Raw genomic sequence first — 20655 nt, forward strand, 5'->3', positions numbered from 1 at the left:
GGGGAAGTAGTCTCTTCAACCTTCAAAAATGGGGCACTGGCTGGGCACGGTGGCTCACGCCTGTAACCCTAGCACTTTGGGAGGCCGAAGCGGGCGGATCACCTGAGGTCAGGAGTTCGAGACCAGCCTGGCCAACAGGGTGAAGCCCTATCTCTACTAAAAATACAAAAAATAGCCGGGCGTGGTGGCGCACGATTGTAATCCCAGCTATTCAGGAGGCTGAGGCAGGAGAATCGCTTGAACCCGGGAGGCGGAGGCTGCAGTGAGCCGAGATCGCGTCACTGCACTCCAGCCTGAGCGACAGAGCGAGACTCCATCTCAAAAAAAAAAAAAAAAGGGGGGGGCGGGGAGCGACATTAGGCCAGCGCGAGTGTGCGGCTCCAGGCCACCAGGGCGGCCGCTCTGGCTCTGCCCTGTTAAAGTGGGGGCAGCACCCGCTGAAAATTGGCACATCTTGGCTTCCTCAGGTACCAGGGCCTTTAAAAAGGTTCAGCTGGCCGGGCACGGTGGCTCACGCCTATAATCCTAGCACTTTGGGAGGCTGAGGCTGGCAGATCACGAGGTCAAGAGATCAAGACTATCCTGGACAACATGGTGAAACCCCGTCTCTACTAAAAATACAAAAATTAGATGGGCGTGGTGGCGCGCGCCTGCAGTCCCAGCTACCCGGGAGGCTGAGGCAGAAGAATCGCTTGAACCCGGAGGCGGAGTTTGCAGTGAGCCGAGATCGCGCCTCTGCACTCCAGCCTGGGCGACAGAGCATGATTCCGTCTCAAAATAAATAAATAAATAAATAAATAAATAAATAAATAAATAAATAAATAAATAAAAGGTTGAGTTGAGTCATCGCATGAGGTAAGTCTGTCTCCTCTCCTCACCCATAGGCTGCAGCCACAGGTCCGCACAGAAAACCAGGAGCTCCAAGACTGCCGCACACTCAACATCCAACTCGCGAGGCCGCGGGGACGGCCACAGAAGCCAATCGGCTCCTGCTACATCACAGACCCCGCCCTCAAACCTTGAGGAGCCCGCCCCACGCACTGCTGACCCGGAGCCAAAAGAACTGCGTGGCGTCCGATTCTGGCGTCACTTCCCTTCCCGCGATGGCGGCACAGGGAGCTGCTGCGGCGGTTGCAGCGGCGACTTCAGGGGTCGCGGGGGAGGGCGAGCCCGGGCCCGGGGAGAATGCGGCCGCTGAGGGGACCGCCCCATCCCCGGGCCGCGTCTCTCCGCCGACCCCGGCGCGCGGCGAGCCGGAAGTCACGGTGGAGATCGGAGAAACGTACCTGTGCCGGCGACCGGATAGCACCTGGCGTGAGGGCGGGGCCCAGGGCTGGGGGCGGGGCGGAGCTCAGGGCCAGGGGGTGGGGCGGGGCCTGAGGACAGGCTGTCAGTGAGGCCAAGATCCGGGGGCTGGGAGTGGAGAGGAGGAGGGGCGGGGCTTGAGGAAAGAACGTCGCGTTCCGGGCGCTGAGAAACCAGCCGGGTTGTGGGAGGCTGTTGACCTTGAATTATGCCGAGCGACGCCTACAAACCCACCGCTCAGGCCTTCACCAGGATTGTTCCCATTCCACTTCCTTGCCCAGTCTTAGGCTTCATTCCTTTTTCTTGCTAACGCTGCTTCCTCACCCGTCTCTTGTCTCTGCGTCTTCTTTTTCCATTTGTCCCTGGCAGCCATCCGCAGAGAGAAGACCTTCCAGAAACAACAGGCTTCCCTTTCCTAAAGTTCTGCTGCCTTCTCTCATTTTCAAAATTAACCCCAAACTCCTTAGGGTGGCATTCATTTTTGTGACCTCTCCAGTTTCTAGCCAACACTAGGAAAGGGCATTGCCAGGCTAGAACACACTGTGCCCTCTGAAGACCACACGCCCTTTACCACCTGTGCCCTTTGCTTGGAATGCTTTTTCTTCCCTTTCTCCTTGTTTGCCTGCCTAGCTCCTACTCATCCTCTTAGCTTCATATCCTTTGTGATGTCATCCTTGATTCCCCTTTAGGCAAAGTGAGTGGTTCCCTTCTCTATGTTCCTGCAACATTTTTTTCCTACCTCAGTCATAGTGTTTGTAACATTATGTTGTAATTTTCTCTCTCTGTCTTCCTCCATCATACTGGGAACTTCTGGAGGGCAGCACTTCTTGTGATTCATCACTGTGTCCTCTGTACCCGGCAACAACACAGCATAGGGCCAGACACGTAGTGGTTGCCTTACTCATTTATTGAATGCTCTGCTAATTGTCAGGTGCGCTGCTAAAAATTTTGGAGGCATTAATTCACCTTCTAAGGTTGGTACGATTATCCCTTTTGTCTTTTTTTTTTTTTTTTTTTTGAGACAGGATCTCGCTCTGTCACCCAGGTGGGATTGCCGTGGCACGATGACAGCTCACTGAAGCCTAGACCTTCTAGGCTCAAGTGATCCTCCCACCTCACCCTCTCAGAGTGTTGGGATTACTGGCATGAGCCACTGTGCCCAGCTGTTATCCCTTTTCACAGATGAAGAGACTGAGGCTCAGAAAGATGGAATAACTTGCTCAGTTACACATAGCTAGGAAGTAGGGAGCTGGAATTTTGTGGATTTTTGTTTGTTTGTTTGTTTGAGATGGAATCGCTCTCTGTTGCCAGGCTGGAGTGCAGTGGCGCCATCTTGGCTCACTGCAATCTCTGCCTCCCGGATTCAAGCGATTCTCCTGCCTCAACCTCCTGAGTAGCTGGGACTACAGTTGTGCGCCACCACACCCAGCTAATTTTTGTATTTTTAGTAGAGACGAAGTTTCACCATGTTGGCCAGGATGGTTTTGACCTCTTAACCTCGTGATTCACCCACCTCGGCCTCCCAAAGTGCTGGGATTACAGGCGTGAGCCACGATGCCCAGCCCTGGAATTATACATTAATGTAGGTTATCTTAATCCAGAGCCAGCACTCATGATCCCTGAACAAATGAACAACTGCGGGTATGTGGTAAAATGAGCACTGAATTTAGAGTCAGACTTAAATTCAGTTAAGTATTAGCTCTTATCACTTTTCAAATCTGTGACCCTGGGTAAGCCTCAGTTTTGTTCTGTTTTTTGGGGTTCTTTTTTTTGAGACAGAGTCTTGCTCTTGTCACCAAGGCCACAGTGCAGTGGTACAATCTCGGCTCACTGCAACTTCTGCCTCCCGGGTTCAAGCAATTCTCCTGCCTCAGCCTTGCCTCCCAGGTTCAAGCAATTTTCCTGCCTCAGCCTCCCAAGTAGTTGGGATTACAGGTGTGTGCCACCATGCCTAGCTTTTTTTTTTTTTTCGTCTTTTTGGTACAGATGGGGTTTTGCCATGTTGACCAGGCTGGTCTCAAACTCCTGGCCTCAAGTGATCTGCCCATCTCGGCCTCCAGAAGTACTGGGATTACAGGTGTGAGCCACACACCCAGCCAGTTATTTTCTCATTCGTAAAATGAGAATAACAGCCCCAACCTGATCCACCTCACAGTTGTGGCAGTGATTGAGTAGAATGGCAGAGGTGGACCAGTGAGGTTAGCTGATGTGTGGCCCTGAACTCTGGAAACTGCTTCTCAGTGTGCAGGATTCCTTTTGTTCCAGCCTTACCTTCCTGATGACCCTAGCCTTTTTCCATCACAGATTCTGCTGAAGTGATCCAGTCTCGAGTGAACGACCAGGAGGGCCGAGAGGAATTCTATGTACACTACGTGGGCTGTGAGTGGCTTGGCACATCTGGGCATGGGTGCGGGGAGTTGGCTGCCCTGGCAGCACTCTTATGGCCCATCCTTACAGTTAACCGGCGGCTGGACGAGTGGGTAGACAAGAACCGGCTGGCGCTGACCAAGACAGTGAAGGATGCTGTACAGAAGAACTCAGAGAAGTACCTGAGCGAGCTCGCAGAGCAGCCTGAGCGCAAGATCACTCGCAACCAAAAGCGCAAGCATGATGAGATCAACCATGTGCAGAAGGTCCGGATCCCTTCCCATCCACGGGCCCAGGAGGCCCAGCTGCCTCTGCCAGTTCCCTTGGGTCTCTCGGGCCCCAGTGCCAAAACCATAGCAAATCCCATTTCTTAAGCTCCTGTAGTGTGTCAGGGACTTTACCTACTTCCTCTTACTTACTTTTCATAGGTAAGAAAACAGACAGAGGGTAAGGGCTTCACTGCAGTCTCACAGCAAGTAAATGGCACAGCTGGGACTAGAACTCAGGCCTCCGGCACCGGTAGCCTCTTTTGTCTCCTAGTAGCTGTGTCTTAGTAGAAAAAATGACTTGAAGTTCAGTGGGAAAGACGAGAATGTTATTCGGCAGTTGCTATAGCCAAGCACCCTGCCAAGTCCTGTATATGTATAAGCTCCTCAAATCCTTCCCAACAATTCAACACACAGGAATAGTTACTTTTTTGGTAGGTGAGGAAGCAGGCTGAGAGAGATTAAGTAACATGCCCAAGGTCACACAGCCAGTAAAACGGTGGGCTGGAATTAGAATAATAATGCCAAACACTTGTTAGCCGGTGAGCAGAAGTATTCAGCTAAATGGTTTTTGTGTGTGTGTGTGTGTGTGTTTTGTTTTTTTTTTTTTTTTTTGAGACGGAGTCTTGCTCTGTCGCCCAGGTTGGAGTACAGTGGCATGATCTCGGCTCACTGTAAACTCCGCCACCTGGGTTCAAGCAGTTTTCCTGTCTCAGCCTCCCAAGTAGCTAGGACTACAGGTACCTGCCACCATGCCCTGATAATTTTTGTATTTTTAGTAGAGACGAGGTTTCGCCATATTGGTCAGGCTGGTCTCGAACTCCTGACCTCAGGTGATCCGCCCACCTCGGCCTCCCAAAGTGCTGGGATTACAGGCGTGAGCTACTGCGCCTGGCCTAAGCTAAGTGTTTTAATACATGACCTCACTGACATTTCACAGTAGGCCTGTGAAGTAAGCATGCAGAAGAGCTACAGATAAGTTTAGGGACCCAGACAGGAATTTGATCTACCAGCTAGATTGTGCTACCTCAGAGCCAGAGGCCTTAGCAATGATTTTGGTTTTTTTCTTAAGAGACGGGAGTCTTGGTGTGTTGCTCAGGCTGGACTTGAACTCCTGGGCTCAAATGTTCTTCCTGCCTCAGCCTTCTAAGTAGCTGGGACTACAGGAGTGCATCCCTGTACCTGCCTTGGTTTTTTCTTGTATTGATACATAATAGTTGTACATATTATTGTTATTTTTTTTTTTTGAGACAGCGTCTTACTCTATCGTCTAGGCTGAGTGCAGTGGCACAATCATGGCTCACTTGAGCCTCAACCTCCTGGGCTCAAGCAATCCTCCTGCCTCAGCCTCCTGAGTAGCTGGGACCATAGGCACGTGCCACCATGCCCAGCTAATTTTTTATTTTTTTGTAGAGACGGGATCTGCTATGTTGCCCACACTAGTCTCAAACTCCTGGTCTCAAGCGATCCTCCTGCCTTAGCCTCCCAAAGTGCTGGGATTACAGGTGTGAGCCACTGCGCCCGACCAAGTCTCAGTTTCTAAATTTATAAAAATCAGGAGTGCAAACCAGAGCAAGATTTGTCAAAGTCTCCAGACACCCAGACATTTGTTACTTTCAGCTGTTGCAGCTTCATCCTTCTGAGTACATGAGTTAGTGGGCAAGCCCAACATTTAAATTTCTTTAAATGGAAGAAAGAAAGTGGATAAGATAGAAAAATCAGGGTGTTGCACTTTATTAAGTGTAGGTATTGTTTTGAGAAGCTTTTATTTCACACCCAATAAAAGTGTGCAGGATTCCTCTTGTTCCAGCCTTACCTTCCCGATGATCCTAGCACATACTTGTGTGTATATACAGACATGTTACAGTGCCAAGTGTACTTCCTACTGTGGTGTGATTTAAAAAATTGAAATACCCTAAACTGGAAGAACTCCTCAAGGTCTAAACTGCCCAATCGAACTTCCTGTTGTAATGGAAATGTTCTATAGCTGTACTATCTAGTACAGTAGCCACTAGCCACATGTAGCTGTTGAGCACTTGAAATGTGTCTAGTGTGACTAAGAATTAAGAATTTTAGCCAGGCGCGGTGGCTTACGCCTGTAATCCCAGCACTTTGGGAGGCCAAGGCGGGTGGATCACCAGGTCAGAAGATCGAGACCATCCCGGCTAACATGGTGAAACCCCATCTCTACTGAAAAATACAAAATAATTAGCCGGGCGTGGTGGCGTGCACCTGTAGTCCCAGCTACTCGGGAGGCTGAGGTAGGAGAATGGCGTGAACCCGGGAGGTGGAGCTTGTAGTGAGCCGAGATCCTGGGCTCACTCCAGCCTGGGTGACAGAGTGAGACTCCGTCTCAAAAAAAAAAAAAATTTTTTTTAAATTATGGGTGCAGTGGCTCACGCCTGTAATCCCAACACTTTGGGAGGCGGAGGTGGGTGGATCACTTAAGGTCAGGGGATTGAGACCAGCCTGGCCAACATGGCCAAAACCCCATCTCTACTAAAAATACAAAAATTAGCCGGGCGTGGTGGTGCACACCTGTAATCCTGGCTACTTAGGAGGCTGAGGCAGGAGAATCGCTTGAGCCCAGGAGATGGAGGTTGCAGTCAGCCAAGATCACGCCACTGCACTCCATCCAGCCTGGGTGTCCGATCAAGACTGTCTCAAAAAAAAATTTAATTATAATTTTTTTTTTTAATTTTATTTTTATTTTTTCGAGACAGAGTCTCACTCTGTCAACCAGGCTGGAGTGCAGTGGTGCGATCTCAGCTCACTGCAACCTCTGCCTCCCAGATTCAAGTGAGTTTCCTGCTGCAGCCTCCCAAGTAGCTGGGACTACAGGCACGCACCATCATGCCTGGCTAATTTTTGTATTTTTAGTAGAGATAGGGTTTCACTATGTTTGGCCTCAAACTCCTGACCTCAACTGATCCGCCTGCCTCGGCCTCCCAAAGTGCTGGGATTACAGGTGTGAGCCACCGTGCCCAGCCAAAATTTTCATTTTTTGAGACAGAGTCTCACTCCGTCACCTAGGCGGGAGTACAGTGGCGAGCTCTTGGGTTACTGCAACCTCCGCCTTCCTGGCTTAAGCAATTTTTGTGCCTCAGCCTCCCAAGTATCTGAGATTACAGGCGTGTGCCACCACACCCAGCTATTTTTTTATTTTTATTTTTAGTAGAGATGGGGTTTCGCCACGTTGGCCAGACTGGTCTGGAACTCCTGGCCTCAAGTGGTCCTCCCACCTCGGCCTCTCAAAGTGCTGGGTTTACAGGCGTGAGCCACCACGTTTAGCTGAGTATAATTTTAAATAGCCCTATGTGACAAGTGGCTACTTTATTGGACAGTGTAGATCTAAGATTAATTCCTCAACTGTTTTGCACTCAACAAAGACATACCTCTGAGCTGGCAACCAGCAGGGTGGATAACGGGCCAGTGGTGATAAAATCAAAGAATAGGTAATGAAACAATCATCCAGTTAACAATCAGCAAGGTTCTTCAGAGCCTAATTAATGTTTAATTCTAAATAAATTGCAACAATTAAGAAAAGTAGTGTTTTTGTAGTTCTTTATTGCATTTGCAGAAGAGTACTGTATTTTGTGAGAATTGGGAAATGTGTTTTAAAGAGATGTGTGAGGAGGAAAATCTTTCTTCCTCATCTTTACAGTGGTTAGGTTCAGAATTGGACAGACCAGGGGCCCATGCCCAACTCTGCTGAGTACCAGTTCTGTGACCTTGGGCAAGTGACCTCACCTCTTTGTGCCTCAGTTTTCTCTCATACAACAGGGACAATGAGCACTCTTATTTCAAAGGCTCATTGTGAGGAACAAAATGAAATAATGTCGGCTGGGTGCAGTGGCTCATGCCTGTAATCCCAGCACTCTGGGAAGCTGAGATGATTGGATCATTTGAGGTCAGGAGTTCGAGATCAGCCTGGCCAATATGGTGAAAGCCCGTCTCTACTAAAAATACAAAAAGAGGCCAGGCGCAGGCAGACCACGAGGTCAGGAGTTGGAGGCCAGCATGGCCAACATGGTGAAACCCCGTCTTTACTAAAGATACAAAAAATTAGCTGGGTGTGATGGCGCACACCTGTAATTCCAGCTACTTGGGAGGCTGGGGCAGGAGAATCGCTTGAACCCAGGAGGCGAGGTTGCAGTGACGTGAGATTTTGCCATTGCACTCCAGCCTGGGCGACAGGGCAAGGCTCCATCTCAAAAAAAAAAAAAAAAAGAAAAAAGGCTATGGCTCACGCCTGTAATCCCAGCACTTTGAGAGGCCAAGGTGGGTGGATCATCTGAAGGTCAGGAGTTCAAGACCAGCCTGGCCAACATGGTGAAACCCCATCTCTACTAAAAATACAAAAAATTAGCCGGGCTTGCTGGTGGGCACCTGTAATCCCAGCTGCTTGGGACACTGAGGTGGGAAGATTGCTTGAACTCAGGAGGTGGAGGTTGTAGTGAGCCAAGATTGCACCATTGCACTCCAGCCTGGGCAACAAGAGCAAAATTTCATCTCAAAAAACAAAATAAATTAGCTGGGAATGGTAGCAGGCACATGTAGTCTCAGCCACTTGGGAGGCTGACGTAGGAGAATCACTTAAGCCCAGGAGGCAGAGGTTGTGGTGAGCTGAGATCTCCCCACTGCACTCCAGCCTGGGTGACAGAGTGAGAGTCTATCTCAGAAGAAAAAAAAAAAAATGTCTGTGCCATGCTTGCCACTTGGAATAAATGGCAGCTCACTAGTCCCCGAGGGTAAGGGACCTCACCTTGCCCTGCCTGTTTACTACTCTGTAAAACTGAAATAACGCAGCTGAGTGCAGTGGCTCACGCCTGTAATCTCAGCACTTTGGGAGTGCGAGGCTGGTTGATCACCTGAGGTCAGGAGTTTGAGAACAGCCTGGCCAACATGGCGAAACTCCATTGCTACTAAACATACAAAAATTACCTGGATGTGGTGGCATGTGCCTGTAGTCCCAGCTACTTGGGAGGCTGAGGCAGGAGAATTGCTTGAACCTGGGAGGCGGAGGTTGCAGTGAACCGAGATGGTGCCACTGTACTCCAGCCTGAGCAACAGAGTGAGACTCCGTCTCAAAAAAAAAAAAAAAAAAAAAAAGAAATAACACTCTATGTAAGGGTTACTGAAAGGATTAAATGAGGCCATATAAGCATATAAGCACAGTGCTTTGTGGAGGGGGTTCTGGGTAAAGCACTGGCTCCTTCCTCCCTTCTCAGCTACAGGGCAGGGCCTCGTCTGCCCTGGTGTAGGTCATGGGCCGTCTTGGGTCCCCCTTCCATTGTCAGGCTGTACTGGGTTCCTCCCACAGGGTCTGGCCTAGGAGCAGGATGTGTTGTGAGTGTGGTGTGACTCAGTCTCTGCTTTCTAAGGACTTGAAAAATAGAGGAACCCAGGTGGGCATACTTGGACAGTGTTGCCCTGTTGACCACTTCTCGCTGAACTTGGGAAGGAGGGAATGTTTTCTGGATGGGAAGAATCCAGTCAGGCCTCCTGGAGGGGGTGGTAAGAATCTCAAGCCTTGAAGGATGGGAAAGAGCACAATAACAACAGTGACAAAGGATAGATCACAAAGCATCATGGACTCACCTGACTCATGCTCCGTGCCAGGCTGAGGAAGTGTTTTCTGCTGGCAGTGAGAGAAGGAAGGGCATTCTCCAGGTAGAAGGAGCTGTTTGTGCAGAAGCATGAAGGCCGCTAAAATGGGGCTGCTGATAGCAATGAGGAGGCTGGGGCTGGAGGCAGGGAATCTGAGGAGGCCTAGTAAATTGTCCAGACCTGAGATGGGGCCATGACTACCTGGAGCAGGACAGAGAGGAGAATTCCAGAGAGGGCCCAATTCCAGAGATGTCAGAAGTAGACTCGACATCCACTGTATTAGGACTTGGCCAGGCCGAGGGAGAGAGAGTAGTCTGAGGCAAGCCTAGTTATGGGTCTTGGACATTGGGACCAAGGGTGATGTTACCAGTAAAATGAGCAACCCAGGAGGAGGCGCAGGTTTGCAGGGAGGAGTGTTGAGGTCCTTTCTGCACATCTTGAGTCCGCTGTCCCTGTGGGAGGGACCTCTGGGGCAGTCCCATGGGCAGGCAGGGTCTGGTGCTCAGGAAAGGGGTCCAGGCACATCGGGGAGGTAGTAACAGTTCTTATGGTGGGCCTGGAAGGCAAATCTGTTATTTCATTTGAGTCTCACAACTTTGGCAGAGCTGGATTGCCCCCCATCGTGCAGCTGAAGCCCCATCCTGATCCTAACCCTGTTCATCTGGCAAAAGGTCCAAACTTGGACATCAGGGATGTCTGGGATATCGGGGGTGGGGCGGGTGGGTGTGAGAGGAGTCTGGACCAGCCAGCTTCAGAACAAAGTCAGATAGGTTAGCTATTGTTGTGGTTATTATTGCCATCCAGGAATGAGGTCTGGTAGACGGCAGGGAAGCCTTGTGGGTCCTGACGGGAGGGACAGCCTGGTCACCACTTCTGTTCACCTCTGCCCACTTTTCTTTCCTGGCCCAGACTTATGCAGAGATGGACCCCACCACAGCAGCCTTGGAGAAGGAGCATGAGGCGGTAAGTGGGGCTGGGAAGCTGCCTGCAGATCCCCCGTCTCCCCTTGCCGAGGAGCCCCTGCTGAGCCGTGCACTGTGCCTCACTCCCACCCTGCCTGCAGATCACCAAGGTGAAGTATGTGGACAAGATCCACATCGGGAACTACGAAATTGATGCCTGGTATTTCTCACCATTCCCCGAAGACTATGGGAAACAGCCCAAGCTCTGGCTCTGCGAGTACTGCCTCAAGTACATGAAATATGAGAAGAGCTACCGCTTCCACTTGGTGAGGCTGGGCCGGCCGGGCCGAGCTGGGCAGGGGCCTGGTGAGAGGCAGAGGCAGGCATGGAGACTGAGGGCGGCTGCGCCGGCAGCTCCAGGGAGGAGACAGGCCCAAAGGAGCGAGTACAGGGAAGAGCTGCTGGGGGTCAGGAGGCCTGGATTCCAGGCCTGGCTTTGCTGTTGCTGGCAGGGTGACCTTGCCAACTTCAGACCTCAGCTCCTCTTCTCTAGAATGGGGACAGTAACTCACCCCCTTCAGGTCTTTTGCCAAGGCCAGCTCCATCCCAGGAAGCACACATAGCCCCTGGCAGTGGGACCTTAAGTGTGGATGAAATTGGGGGCTGTCAGGAAGGGGCGCTCTCATCACTGACACAGTGGGCTGCTTCCCGAAGTGTGGAATCTGAAGCGAATAGGTGTGGTTTAGGGAAGCCATTGTCATGGACGGGTCCCTCCAGAGCCAGGCCCACAGAGACTCAAAACCCCACCGTGCTGTGTGATGTTTGGATCTCTGTGCCTGGGCCTTGGTCTGTAAAAGCAGGATCACTTTCCTAAGGCTGCTGGGAGGATTACTCGATGTAGGTGAAGTGTTGAGGGGGGAAACAGAGAGGCAGAGACTTGCTCCAAAGCATGCAGTGGTGGGTTGGGTGCCTCCTAGCAGAGAACATATGGGCAGCGAACCTGTTCTCTTGTCCCTGACCAGGGTCAGTGCCAGTGGCGGCAGCCCCCCGGGAAAGAGATCTACCGCAAGAGCAACATCTCCGTGTATGAAGTTGATGGCAAAGACCATAAGGTGAGTGGGTGGCCAGGGGCCGGGAGAGGCCGGGGAGGCCCTGGGCACCTCCCAGATGATCCTCATCACCACCAAAGGGGAGGGGGCAGCCTTAGCTGAGCCTCTATGGGCAGAATGCCTCTGAGGGGCCGGGCACTGCAGCTCACACCTGTAATCCTAGCACTTTTGGAGGCTGAGGTGGGCAGATTGCCTGAGCTCAGGAGTTTGAGAGCAGCCTGGGTAACATGACGAAACTCCTTCTTGACTAAAAATACAAAAAATTAGCCGGCGTGGTGGTGCGCACCTGTAATCCCAGCTACTCGGGAGGCTGAGGCACAAGAATTGTTTGAACCTGGGAGGCAGAGGTTGCAGTGAGCTGAGATTGTGCCACTGTACTCCAGCCTGGTCGTCAGATTGAGAATCTGTCTCAAAAAAAAAAAGAAGGCCTCTGAGGGCCTCCTAGCCTGGCACTAGGCCTGTAGTTGGTGCATAGGAAACACAGGGCCTTGTGGTGGCCCCAAGACTCTTCTGCTGGTGGGGTTAGGTTCAAACTTGGGTTGTTCTGGAACCCAGAGGAGATTTTCTTGCCTGAGGCTGCTTTTAGAAGTGCTTTCTCCTTCCGTTGGAAAGAAAGGTTTTTGCCTGGGAGGGGACTGCTTTGTGTGAAATTTCCTGCTGAGAGAGCTCTGTGGCTTTCAAGGTTTGAGTTCCTTGTTCCCGGCCCCGAATGACTTCAGCGGGGCAGGTTGGGGCCTTTGGGACCTGCCTAGCCGTTGTAGAGAACTTGGCCTTTGCCTTATCAGTCTGGGAGGGTCTGGCCAAGTGTACTGGTTTCCCGCAGATGGGCCATACAGCACAGGACAGAGAGGGCAGGCTTCAGGATGGCTCATGTTGCCCTGTCACTTCCTCACTGACCACAGACAAGTTACTTAACATGGTTTGTTCCTGTTTCCTTGTCCATAAGACGGGAGTCATAATATTTAATATTTACCTAGTTGTGTTGTTAGTGGAATAAATGAGACAGCAAATGTCAAGTGTTCAGTGCAGTGCTTGGCACTAGTATGTGCTTAATAAACATGGGCCTTGTTATTATCGGTGACCTCTTGGGGCTTGATTAGCCTTGGACTCGGAGAATACGCAGGCTGAGCCCAGCCCTTGCCCCTGCTCTGCCTTCCTGAGCATGGCTGTGTGGAATAGCAGAAGGGCCCCCGCTGGAGATGTGGGGGTGCTTTCCAACTGCGCTCTGCCAGCTTTGAGGCCCTGGGCAAGCACTTCCACTCTGGGAGCTTCAGCTTCCTCCTGAGTGAGATGGGCCTGGCAGTGCTGGGCTCGCACAGCTGCCGGGTTGGATGAGAGAGTGGCTGTGGTGTCATAAACCAGGGAGCCCCTTAGTGTGTGCCGTGAAGCCAAACTCGGTCCCATTGTCCCCCTCCTGGAGTGCAGCCAAGTGGACAGACAGGGCTCGAGGTTCCTCCATTCAGCAGACGTTTACCAGGCACCCAGCTTCATACTTAGACTCGTGCTAGGCGCTGGGGACACAGCCATGAACAGGACGGTCTAAATTCCTGCCTCGGAGCCTCAGTTTCACGAGCTGAAACAGAGTTAATGTCTGTGAAGACTGAAGCAGATCCTGCATGGAAGGCACCCAGCTCGTATTTGGCACTCAGAAGGGGTGGCTGGGCTTCGTCCAGCTCCACTGGCACCTCCGAAGTGCTGTTGCTCTCTCATTTCCAGTTCCCTGTTCGTCAGAGGCTGACTGAAGACTCCTTCCAGTGTGAAATCCTTCTGGCCTGGCGAGGCGCCCACTTCGCGTGGGCTGGTGCCGGCCGCTGGAACCAGCTGGGTGGGGCCTGTGCCTGCCCCCTGAGCCTGTCTCCCCCTCCTCAACCCTAGATTTACTGTCAGAACCTGTGTCTGCTGGCCAAGCTTTTCCTGGACCATAAGACACTGTACTTTGACGTGGAGCCGTTCGTCTTTTACATCCTGACTGAGGTGGACCGGCAGGGGGCCCACATTGTTGGCTACTTCTCCAAGGTGCTGGGTCTGGAAACTCGGGGTGGGGAGGGTGGGGAGGGCGAAGGTGGGCATGAACAGAGAGTGGGGCAGAGCCTCCCCAGCGGCCCTGAGCACCTGCCTCCTGCAGGAGAAGGAGTCCCCAGATGGGAACAATGTGGCCTGCATCCTGACCTTGCCCCCCTACCAACGCCGCGGCTACGGGAAGTTCCTCATCGCTTTCAGTGAGTGGTTCCTGGCCTGTCTGGGAGGGGGAGACCTGTGGGGCAGGGGTGCCAGGGCAGGCTGGATCCTAAGTTCCTCTTTCTACTGCTGCCAGGTTATGAGCTCTCCAAGCTGGAGAGCACGGTCGGCTCCCCGGAGAAGCCGCTGTCTGACCTGGGCAAGCTCAGCTACCGCAGCTACTGGTCCTGGGTGCTGCTGGAGATCCTGCGGGACTTCCGGGGCACACTGTCCATCAAGGACCTCAGGTGAGGGGGCCTCCTGGGCCCTGGGGGCAGGACTTGCCCTGAGATGGGCCACGATCCTGCTTCCTCATACCCTGTCACCATCCTGGCCAGATCCCACAAGGGCACCAGGTCTGGCATTTGCTCTCATCCCTTTTTGCAGCCAGATGACCAGTATCACCCAAAATGACATCATCAGTACCCTGCAATCCCTCAATATGGTCAAGTACTGGAAGGGCCAGCACGTGATCTGTGTCACACCCAAGCTGGTGGAGGAGCACCTCAAAAGTGCCCAGTATAAGAAACCACCCATCACAGGTGGGTGGGGGGCTGCTGTGTGTCGGGGGCGGTGGGGGAGTGTCAGTATATGGACTGGTAGGAGTCAAGGCCTCCTTATTGCTGTCACATGATCCCAAACCAGTCAGACCAGCTCCCAGGATGGAGCCCGGGGCAGGCCTCTCATTCCTGGGCTTCCCTGCCCCTCCCCAGCACAGCCTGCCCTTTTGTTCTCACCTGGAGGAGGTGAAACTGGCCTGAGCCCAGAGCAGGGCAGCCAGGTGTGAGCTGGCCTGGCCCAGGCCCAGCCCTGCCTCCCGCCCCTTCTCCCCACAGTGGACTCCGTCTGCCTCAAGTGGGCACCCCCCAAGCACAAGCAAGTCAAGCTCTCCAAGAAGTGAGCAGCCTGGCCCCTGCTGTCGGACCTGAGCCTCCTGGCTCCCAGCCTGTAAATATGTACAGACCTGTTTTGTCATTTTTTTAATAAAGTCAGTTCTGCTGGTGGCCCTGGACTTTGGAGGGGAAGGGGAGGCCAAGAGCGGATGTTCTTCATTTCACTTCACACATGCACGGCAAGTTGTGCTCAAACATTTTAATCATTTCTGCCCTGTTACTCCCACCCCAGATCCAAGCGCCAGCCCAGTTCCGGTGGGGGCTCAGTCCTCCGGAGTCCAGGAGTCAGGGCTCGGGGGCGCTCAGCGGCCAGTGGGCAAGATTGGGGCCTTTCCTGTCCTCGAAGCTGCACAAAGGTGGCCCCAGCCCAGAACACAGGGAGAGGGCAGAGAGATGTGCTCATCAGTCTGGGCAGGCGGGCCGGGAGCAATCTTCCAGAAACAGGTGGGAGCCAGGGCTCATTTTCATAGCCAAGGGTCCCAGGAGCTCCCCAGGAACTCGGCCAATGGGCTGGTCCATGGTGGGTGAGGGGCCAGAGGCTCTGGCCATTGCTACAGGCAGTAAAATTCCTGACTCTCAGTGATGGTCCCAAAAAGCACACCCAGAAGAATGGGCTCAAAGATCAAGATGGGGCCCCAGCCTCCCGCAGAGTCCTGAAGGAAGGAGTGGCTCAAGTCAGGCCCTGGGTCCAAAGGCCATCAGGGAAGGACCAGGCTCCTGTCCTTGAGTGTGATGCATCCATCCTGGAAGTAGGGCCAGCTCAGTGCTCGCTGAGCCATGGGGAGAGGAGGCCCAGAGCCAGGCCCAGAGGCAGGAAAAGGATGGGCCTCAGCAAGCCCTGGGCTGGGGCAGAGCTGAAGGCCAGGTGGCTGCCACAGAGGTTGCTGTCGGGCTGGGACTCCTGGGTTTGGGGCACCACACGAGGCTGGAGTTCTGTCACCTTGCTTTGGATCCAGGAGGCATAGCTGGAGGCCAGAGTGTACACACCAGGCCTGTTGCGGGCCCCACAGGCATCTCCCCAGCTCACAATGCCCGTCAGGTACCAGAGACCCTCCACAGGGCAGGAGAGTGGGCCCCCAGAGTCACCCTGAGGAGAGAAGCCACACAGCAGCCATCAGGACCGGGCCAGGCCTCCTTTCCGAAGTTGCACTGGTCATCTGCCCCCCGGGCCTGTGCTTACCTGGCAGGCGTCCTTGCCCCCCTCCACGTAGCCAGCACACACCATGTCCTCTTGGACAAAGTGCGGCTCCTCAGGCTTGGCGTCGATGTTGTACAGGCAGTTACACGTCTCACGACTGATCAGAGGCACCTCAAGTTGCTGCAGTGGCCTGGGCGTCAGGAGGCTCACTGTGGGGGTAAAAGAGGCTTACCCTGGGCCCCTCCCCAAGTCAGGTGCCCCTCCACACCTCTAGGCACCCAGCGTCCCACCTCACCTGAGGGGGCCACATGGCCCCAGCCAGTGACAGTGCAGTGGAGGCCGTTGGGGAAGGAGGCGTTGGCTGCAGGGAGGCAGATGGGCCGGATGTAGCGGGAGAAGGTGATGGGTGTGCTGAGTTGGAGGAGTGCAATGTCACCCTGGGAGCCCTCCTGGAGGTAGCTGGGGTGGGGGATGATGTCCTTCAGGGTGCTGACCTTGGCGTCCTCGGAGTAGGAGTCTAGCTGGTGGGCCCCCAGCTTGACCTCATAGGCTTCCTTGTGGTGCTCGCTGCAGGCAGGGGGCAAAGGCTGAGACCCAGGAGACCTCTCCTTGTTCCCCAACCCCCACTGCCAACCCCTGATTCCGATCAACCCCTTTTAGGTCTCAAATTGCACCTTAGTTTTATCATGTAACCTCTGACCCCTCACCTTCACTCCTAACTGGTCCTTCCAGACTTAGAACTGACACTCTCAGACCCAACCCAAGAACCCCAACGTCTGACCTGGATTGACCCATGAACTTTGACCTCCAGCCCACTTTTGACTTTCACCATTTGGTACCTGGGGAAGCAGTGAGCAGCTGACAGCACCCACTGCTCAGACACGAGAGAGCCACCACACACATGGACGCCTTCATAGGTGATGCTGACCTGCCAGGGCCACTGACCGGCGACTGCACTGCTGCCACCTGTGATGCGTGCTTGGGGGGCCACACCGCAGGGAGCTGCCCAGGGAGGAAGGGAAGGGGTCAGGTTGTTAGCCTGGCCACTCCTATGCAGCCCAGGAGCTCTGATATAGAGCTTGGGAAGTGGGTTCACAGGAGTCAACACCCCTTTGTCCCCTCCCAGGCATGGGCAGTTGTGCCCCTTCTGTCCACTACCCATTACCTAATTCAGGTCTCATGGCAGCTTCTCTCCTTGCAAGCCTTCCATCCATCCCGCCCCTTACAAGTCTGAAGATTTTCATAAACCCCCAATCTGACCAGGCCACAGCCCTGCTTAAACCCTTCCTTGGCTCCACGCGGCCCTTAAGATACATTCCAGACAGACCATGGCACCGCCATCGGACCCAGCCGTCCCCTCTGGACCCTTCAGTCATGTACATCAGGCCACACACTTGTTTACCCGGGACCTTGGCTGATCCAGGTCACTCTACCTGGTATGCCCTTCCCCATCCTTACTGTCTGGCAAACTTCCCTTTGCCTGTGGATGCTTGATTGGAACAGCAGCCCCTCCGTAGACAGGCGGGCTTCTGCTGGCTGAGTTGGGCATTGCCTCCGAGCCCAGCACCCCCCAACCTCCACCATGCTCCCCGATGCTGCCCAGTCTCACAATTGTTCGGGAGTCCACAACTGTGTCTGTTTCCACCACACCAATCTGGGCATTCCCTAGGGGCAGATTCTCATGTCTGCAGTGCCTGTGGCGTCGTGGACATATATTCAACAAACCAACAGCAGAACTGGGCTCCTGTGATGTGAATGTCTAGTTTCCAGGACAGCCCCAGCCACACCCCCATTGAGGCCACTTTGGAGTGGAGCCCAACTGCTCTTCACAAAGTCATCTAGGAGCAGAGAAAATTGCAGACCAGATCTTTCTCTCCCTTATCATCATGACAATAGCCACTATTTAGAGAGCCTAGCGGCTGTGCCAGGCCCTGGAGGGGCTTTCGCTTCCTCATCTCCCTGCATCCTCTCCACAGCCCCAGGAGACGGACATGACCAGCTTCATTTTAGAGGTGAGGAGTCTAAGGCTTAGAAAAGTGGGGGGACTTGGCCAATGACACACAGCCAGTGCATGGGCAAGCCAGGATTGAAAGCTGGTCTGACTCAGAGCCGGGTTGGATGCCTTCCAAGAAAGGAGACCCTTGGTTTGGTTCCCTCAAAACCACCTCCAGGACGAGAACGGTGGCTCACACCTGTAATCCCAGCATTTTGAGAGGCCAAGGCAGGAGGATCGCTTGAGCCCAGGAGTTCAAGACCTGCCCGGCCAACATAGTGAGACCCACATCTCTACCAAACAAAAACAAAAACAAAAACAAAACACAACTAGCTGGGTGTGATGGCATGCACCTGTAGTCCCAGCCACTAGGGAGGCTGAGGTGGGGAGGTGGGAGGATCACGTGAGCCCGGGAGGCTGGATCACTGAGACTGCAGTGAGCTGCGATCGGGCCACTGCACTCCAGCCTGGGTGACGACAGACCCAGACCCTGTTTCAAAAGACAAAAACCAAACCAAAAAAACCACCTTGATTGCCCCACTTTGGGAGTCAGACGTGGATCTGAATCTCAGCTGCACCTTCATTGGCAGTGTGCCCTGGGCAAGTCCCTGCTTCTCTGCCCATAAGGTGAGGGCTAAAACCCCCCACTCTGGGAGCCCTAAGAGAATCTAGTTGGAAGGCAGCCCAGCTGAAGGCCAGGCACTGGTTAAACCCCAGGGGAATCCGATCCAAGTCACCTCCCCCTCCCCTCCTCCCTCTCCGAGGAAAGTCTCACCTTCTGCCCCTTCCGCTCCTAGAAAGAAAGAGAAAGAGGAGGGGTGAGTAGGGAAGACTCGGGTTCCCTGACCCCTTAGTACCCACCACTGCTCCAGAGGGCTGGCCCCTTCCCTGGCAGAGCCAAGGTGGGAGAGGGAGGCCAAGAGCTAGGGAGGCCGGGGGTTTTCTTGGGCCCCAGACAAGGGCACACCCCAGAAAATGATCACGCCGGCTCCCTCCAGTGCATTGTCCCCACCCTGCCCCCACGTCCTCACTTACCTGTCCCCAACCGGAGTAATCCAAGATAGAGCAGAATGGCCACAGCCCCCAGCTGCCCAGGCCCCAGGACCCCCTTCTGGGCCATGGCCCAGGACAAGGGCCCCTGGGGCAGACTCCAGGCACGCAAGGTAGGAAGCCTTGGGGTGGTGTCGAAGGCAGGACCCAGATGTTGGCTCAGAGGGAAGGATCCCAGAATCCGGGCTAGAAAGGGGCAGCAAGTGTCCAAGGCTGGCCTCTAAGGCAGGGAGCGGCCACAACGGGAGACGCCTGGAGTATCCGAAGCGAGCAGTGTGGACGAGTCACCAGCACCGTCTGGCCACGCAGGGTCCTCCCAGGAGTGGCTGCACCTACCTGCCCGCCCCTCCCCTGGCCCCGCCCGCTGGCTGGGCTCCGCCAGCTCCTCTTGCCACCAAAGTCATGAGTCCTTTCAGAGCTGCAGGCCCGTGTGTGTGCATGTATGTGTCCGTGTGTATGTGTGTGCACATGCATAGGCCTTTTGTGTGTGTGTGTCCCGGTGTGTAGTGTGTATGTATGCCTGTGTAGGCTGTGTGTGTCCTCTTACGTGGTGTGGTGTGTGTGTGTGTGTGCATGTACAGGCTGTGTGTGCACATGTGTAGGCTGTGTGTGTCCCTGTGTGTGTAGTGTGTGTGTCTGAGTGTGCATGCACGCACGTGCATGTGGTTTGTGTGTGTGTGCAGTCTCCCTGGAATGTGACGACTCTCCTCCGCCTCAGGTCTTTCAGGTTATCTCAGGCCAGTTATGCCCCCCAGGGCCTGGCCCCAGCTTTTATTATCTGGAGCCACAGCCACTCCTCCCTTCTTCCCTCCCTCCTTAGGCTGGGTATGGGAGCTTAAGACATTATGGTCTGTCCCCTGCCAGGCCCTTTCTGCGATGCCTGCACCTCATGGGTGGTGGCGAGCTTGTGGAGCAGCACCAATCATCCCACAGACATTTCCTAAGTGCCTATGATGTTCCCAGGTGTCCAGGACAAAACAGGCACCAGCCCCGTCCCCCTTGAGCCCTGAGCTCATGGTGAAGTAGGGGTGACACACTTCAATCAAATAATCACAAACAGGCTGGCAAGGTGGCTAGTCGGCTTTGGGAGGCTGAGGCTGGAGCATCACTTGAAGCCAGGAGTTCCAGACCAGCCTGGGGAATATAGCGAGGCCTCATCTCTACAAAGAAATATAAAAATTAGGCAGGCATTGTGGCGCATGACTATGGTTCCAGCTATTTGGGAGGCTGAGGCAGGAGGATTGCTTGAGCCCAGGAGTTCAACGAAGCATTGAGCTATGATCACGCCACTGCACTCCAGCCTGGGCAACAGAGGGAGACCCTGTCTTAAAAAAAAAATTGCAATTACACAATAATTTCAAGCTAGGAATAGTGATGAAAAAGAATGGCGTGAGCACACCACAGCCTGGCAAAGGCTGGCATTGTGAAAGGGTCCTCGAGGAATTGCCTTGGAAACTGAGACCGAAAGGGATTATAAAAGGTGGTAAGGCGAAGATGGGGGGATGGGGTGCAGAGGGCAGAGGCTCAGGGAAAGAAGGCTTGCCGTGTGGCTGCGGTGGGAGTGAGGCATGTATCCTCTTTGAGGGCCACTCTGGCCGTTCAAAACACCTGTTGAGGCTGGGTGTGGTGGCTCACGCCTCTAATCTCGGCACTTTGGGAGGCCAAGGCACACGAATCACGAGGTCAGGAGTTTGAGACCATCCTGAACAACATGGTGAAACCCCATTTCTACTAAAAATACAAAAATTAGCCAGGCGTGGTAGCACGCACCTGTAATTCCAGCTACTCAGGAGGCTGAGGCAGGA

At 53.8% G+C, this 20655-nt stretch overlaps 2 protein-coding genes across 3 annotated transcripts; one reads left to right on the forward strand and one right to left on the reverse strand.

The window, feature by feature from the left end:
• The first annotated feature begins 242 nt into the window (after positions 1–242).
• KAT8 (lysine acetyltransferase 8) lies at positions 243–14780 on the forward strand. 2 transcript variants are annotated; one of them, XM_003807488.7, is made up of 11 exons: positions 688–1314; positions 3610–3684; positions 3763–3938; positions 10458–10511; positions 10612–10776; positions 11473–11562; positions 13435–13575; positions 13685–13778; positions 13874–14024; positions 14164–14318; positions 14613–14780. In XM_003807488.7, exons 1-11 carry the CDS (start codon positions 1104–1106, stop codon positions 14675–14677), a joined length of 1377 nt encoding a protein of 458 aa, XP_003807536.1. In that variant the 5' UTR covers positions 688–1103; the 3' UTR covers positions 14678–14780. The 2 variants fall into 2 exon arrangements, with proteins under 2 accessions (XP_008957889.1, XP_003807536.1); XM_008959641.6 differs by having other exon boundaries at positions 243–1314; positions 14164–14780.
• Positions 14781–14853: 73 nt separating this feature from the next.
• Positions 14854–19206, reverse strand: PRSS8 (serine protease 8). Its single transcript, XM_003807493.6, has 6 exons — positions 18836–19206; positions 18576–18593; positions 16647–16809; positions 16103–16374; positions 15850–16016; positions 14854–15756 (listed from the first exon to the last, which is right to left on the reverse strand). The coding sequence occupies exons 1-6, from the start codon at positions 18918–18920 to the stop codon at positions 15430–15432; spliced, it is 1032 nt and encodes a 343-aa protein (XP_003807541.1). The 5' UTR covers positions 18921–19206; the 3' UTR covers positions 14854–15429.
• Positions 19207–20655: the final 1449 nt, after the last annotated feature.

The sequence above is a fragment of the Pan paniscus genome, chromosome 18 (assembly GCF_029289425.2).
Source record: "Pan paniscus chromosome 18, NHGRI_mPanPan1-v2.0_pri, whole genome shotgun sequence".
Classification (NCBI taxonomy): Eukaryota; Metazoa; Chordata; class Mammalia; order Primates; family Hominidae; genus Pan; species Pan paniscus.

Excerpts from the sequence above, each read along its gene's own strand:
- KAT8 (XM_008959641.6), top strand. The coding sequence starts at position 1,104 with ATGGCGGCACAGGGAGCTGCTGCGGCGGTTGCAGCGGCGACTTCAGGG. Across the intron at positions 3,685-3,762 it reads CTATGTACACTACGTGGGCT|TTAACCGGCGGCTGGACGAG; the intron begins GTGAGTGGCTTG and ends CCATCCTTACAG. Across the intron at positions 10,777-11,472 it reads AGAGCTACCGCTTCCACTTG|GGTCAGTGCCAGTGGCGGCA; the intron begins GTGAGGCTGGGC and ends GTCCCTGACCAG.
- PRSS8 (XM_003807493.6), bottom strand. The coding sequence starts at position 18,920 with ATGGCCCAGAAGGGGGTCCTGGGGCCTGGGCAGCTGGGGGCTGTGGCC. Across the intron at positions 16,375-16,646 it reads GCTGCTCACTGCTTCCCCAG|CGAGCACCACAAGGAAGCCT; the intron begins GTACCAAATGGT and ends CCCTGCCTGCAG. Across the intron at positions 15,757-15,849 it reads GGGGCAAGGACGCCTGCCAG|GGTGACTCTGGGGGCCCACT; the intron begins GTAAGCACAGGC and ends TTCTCTCCTCAG.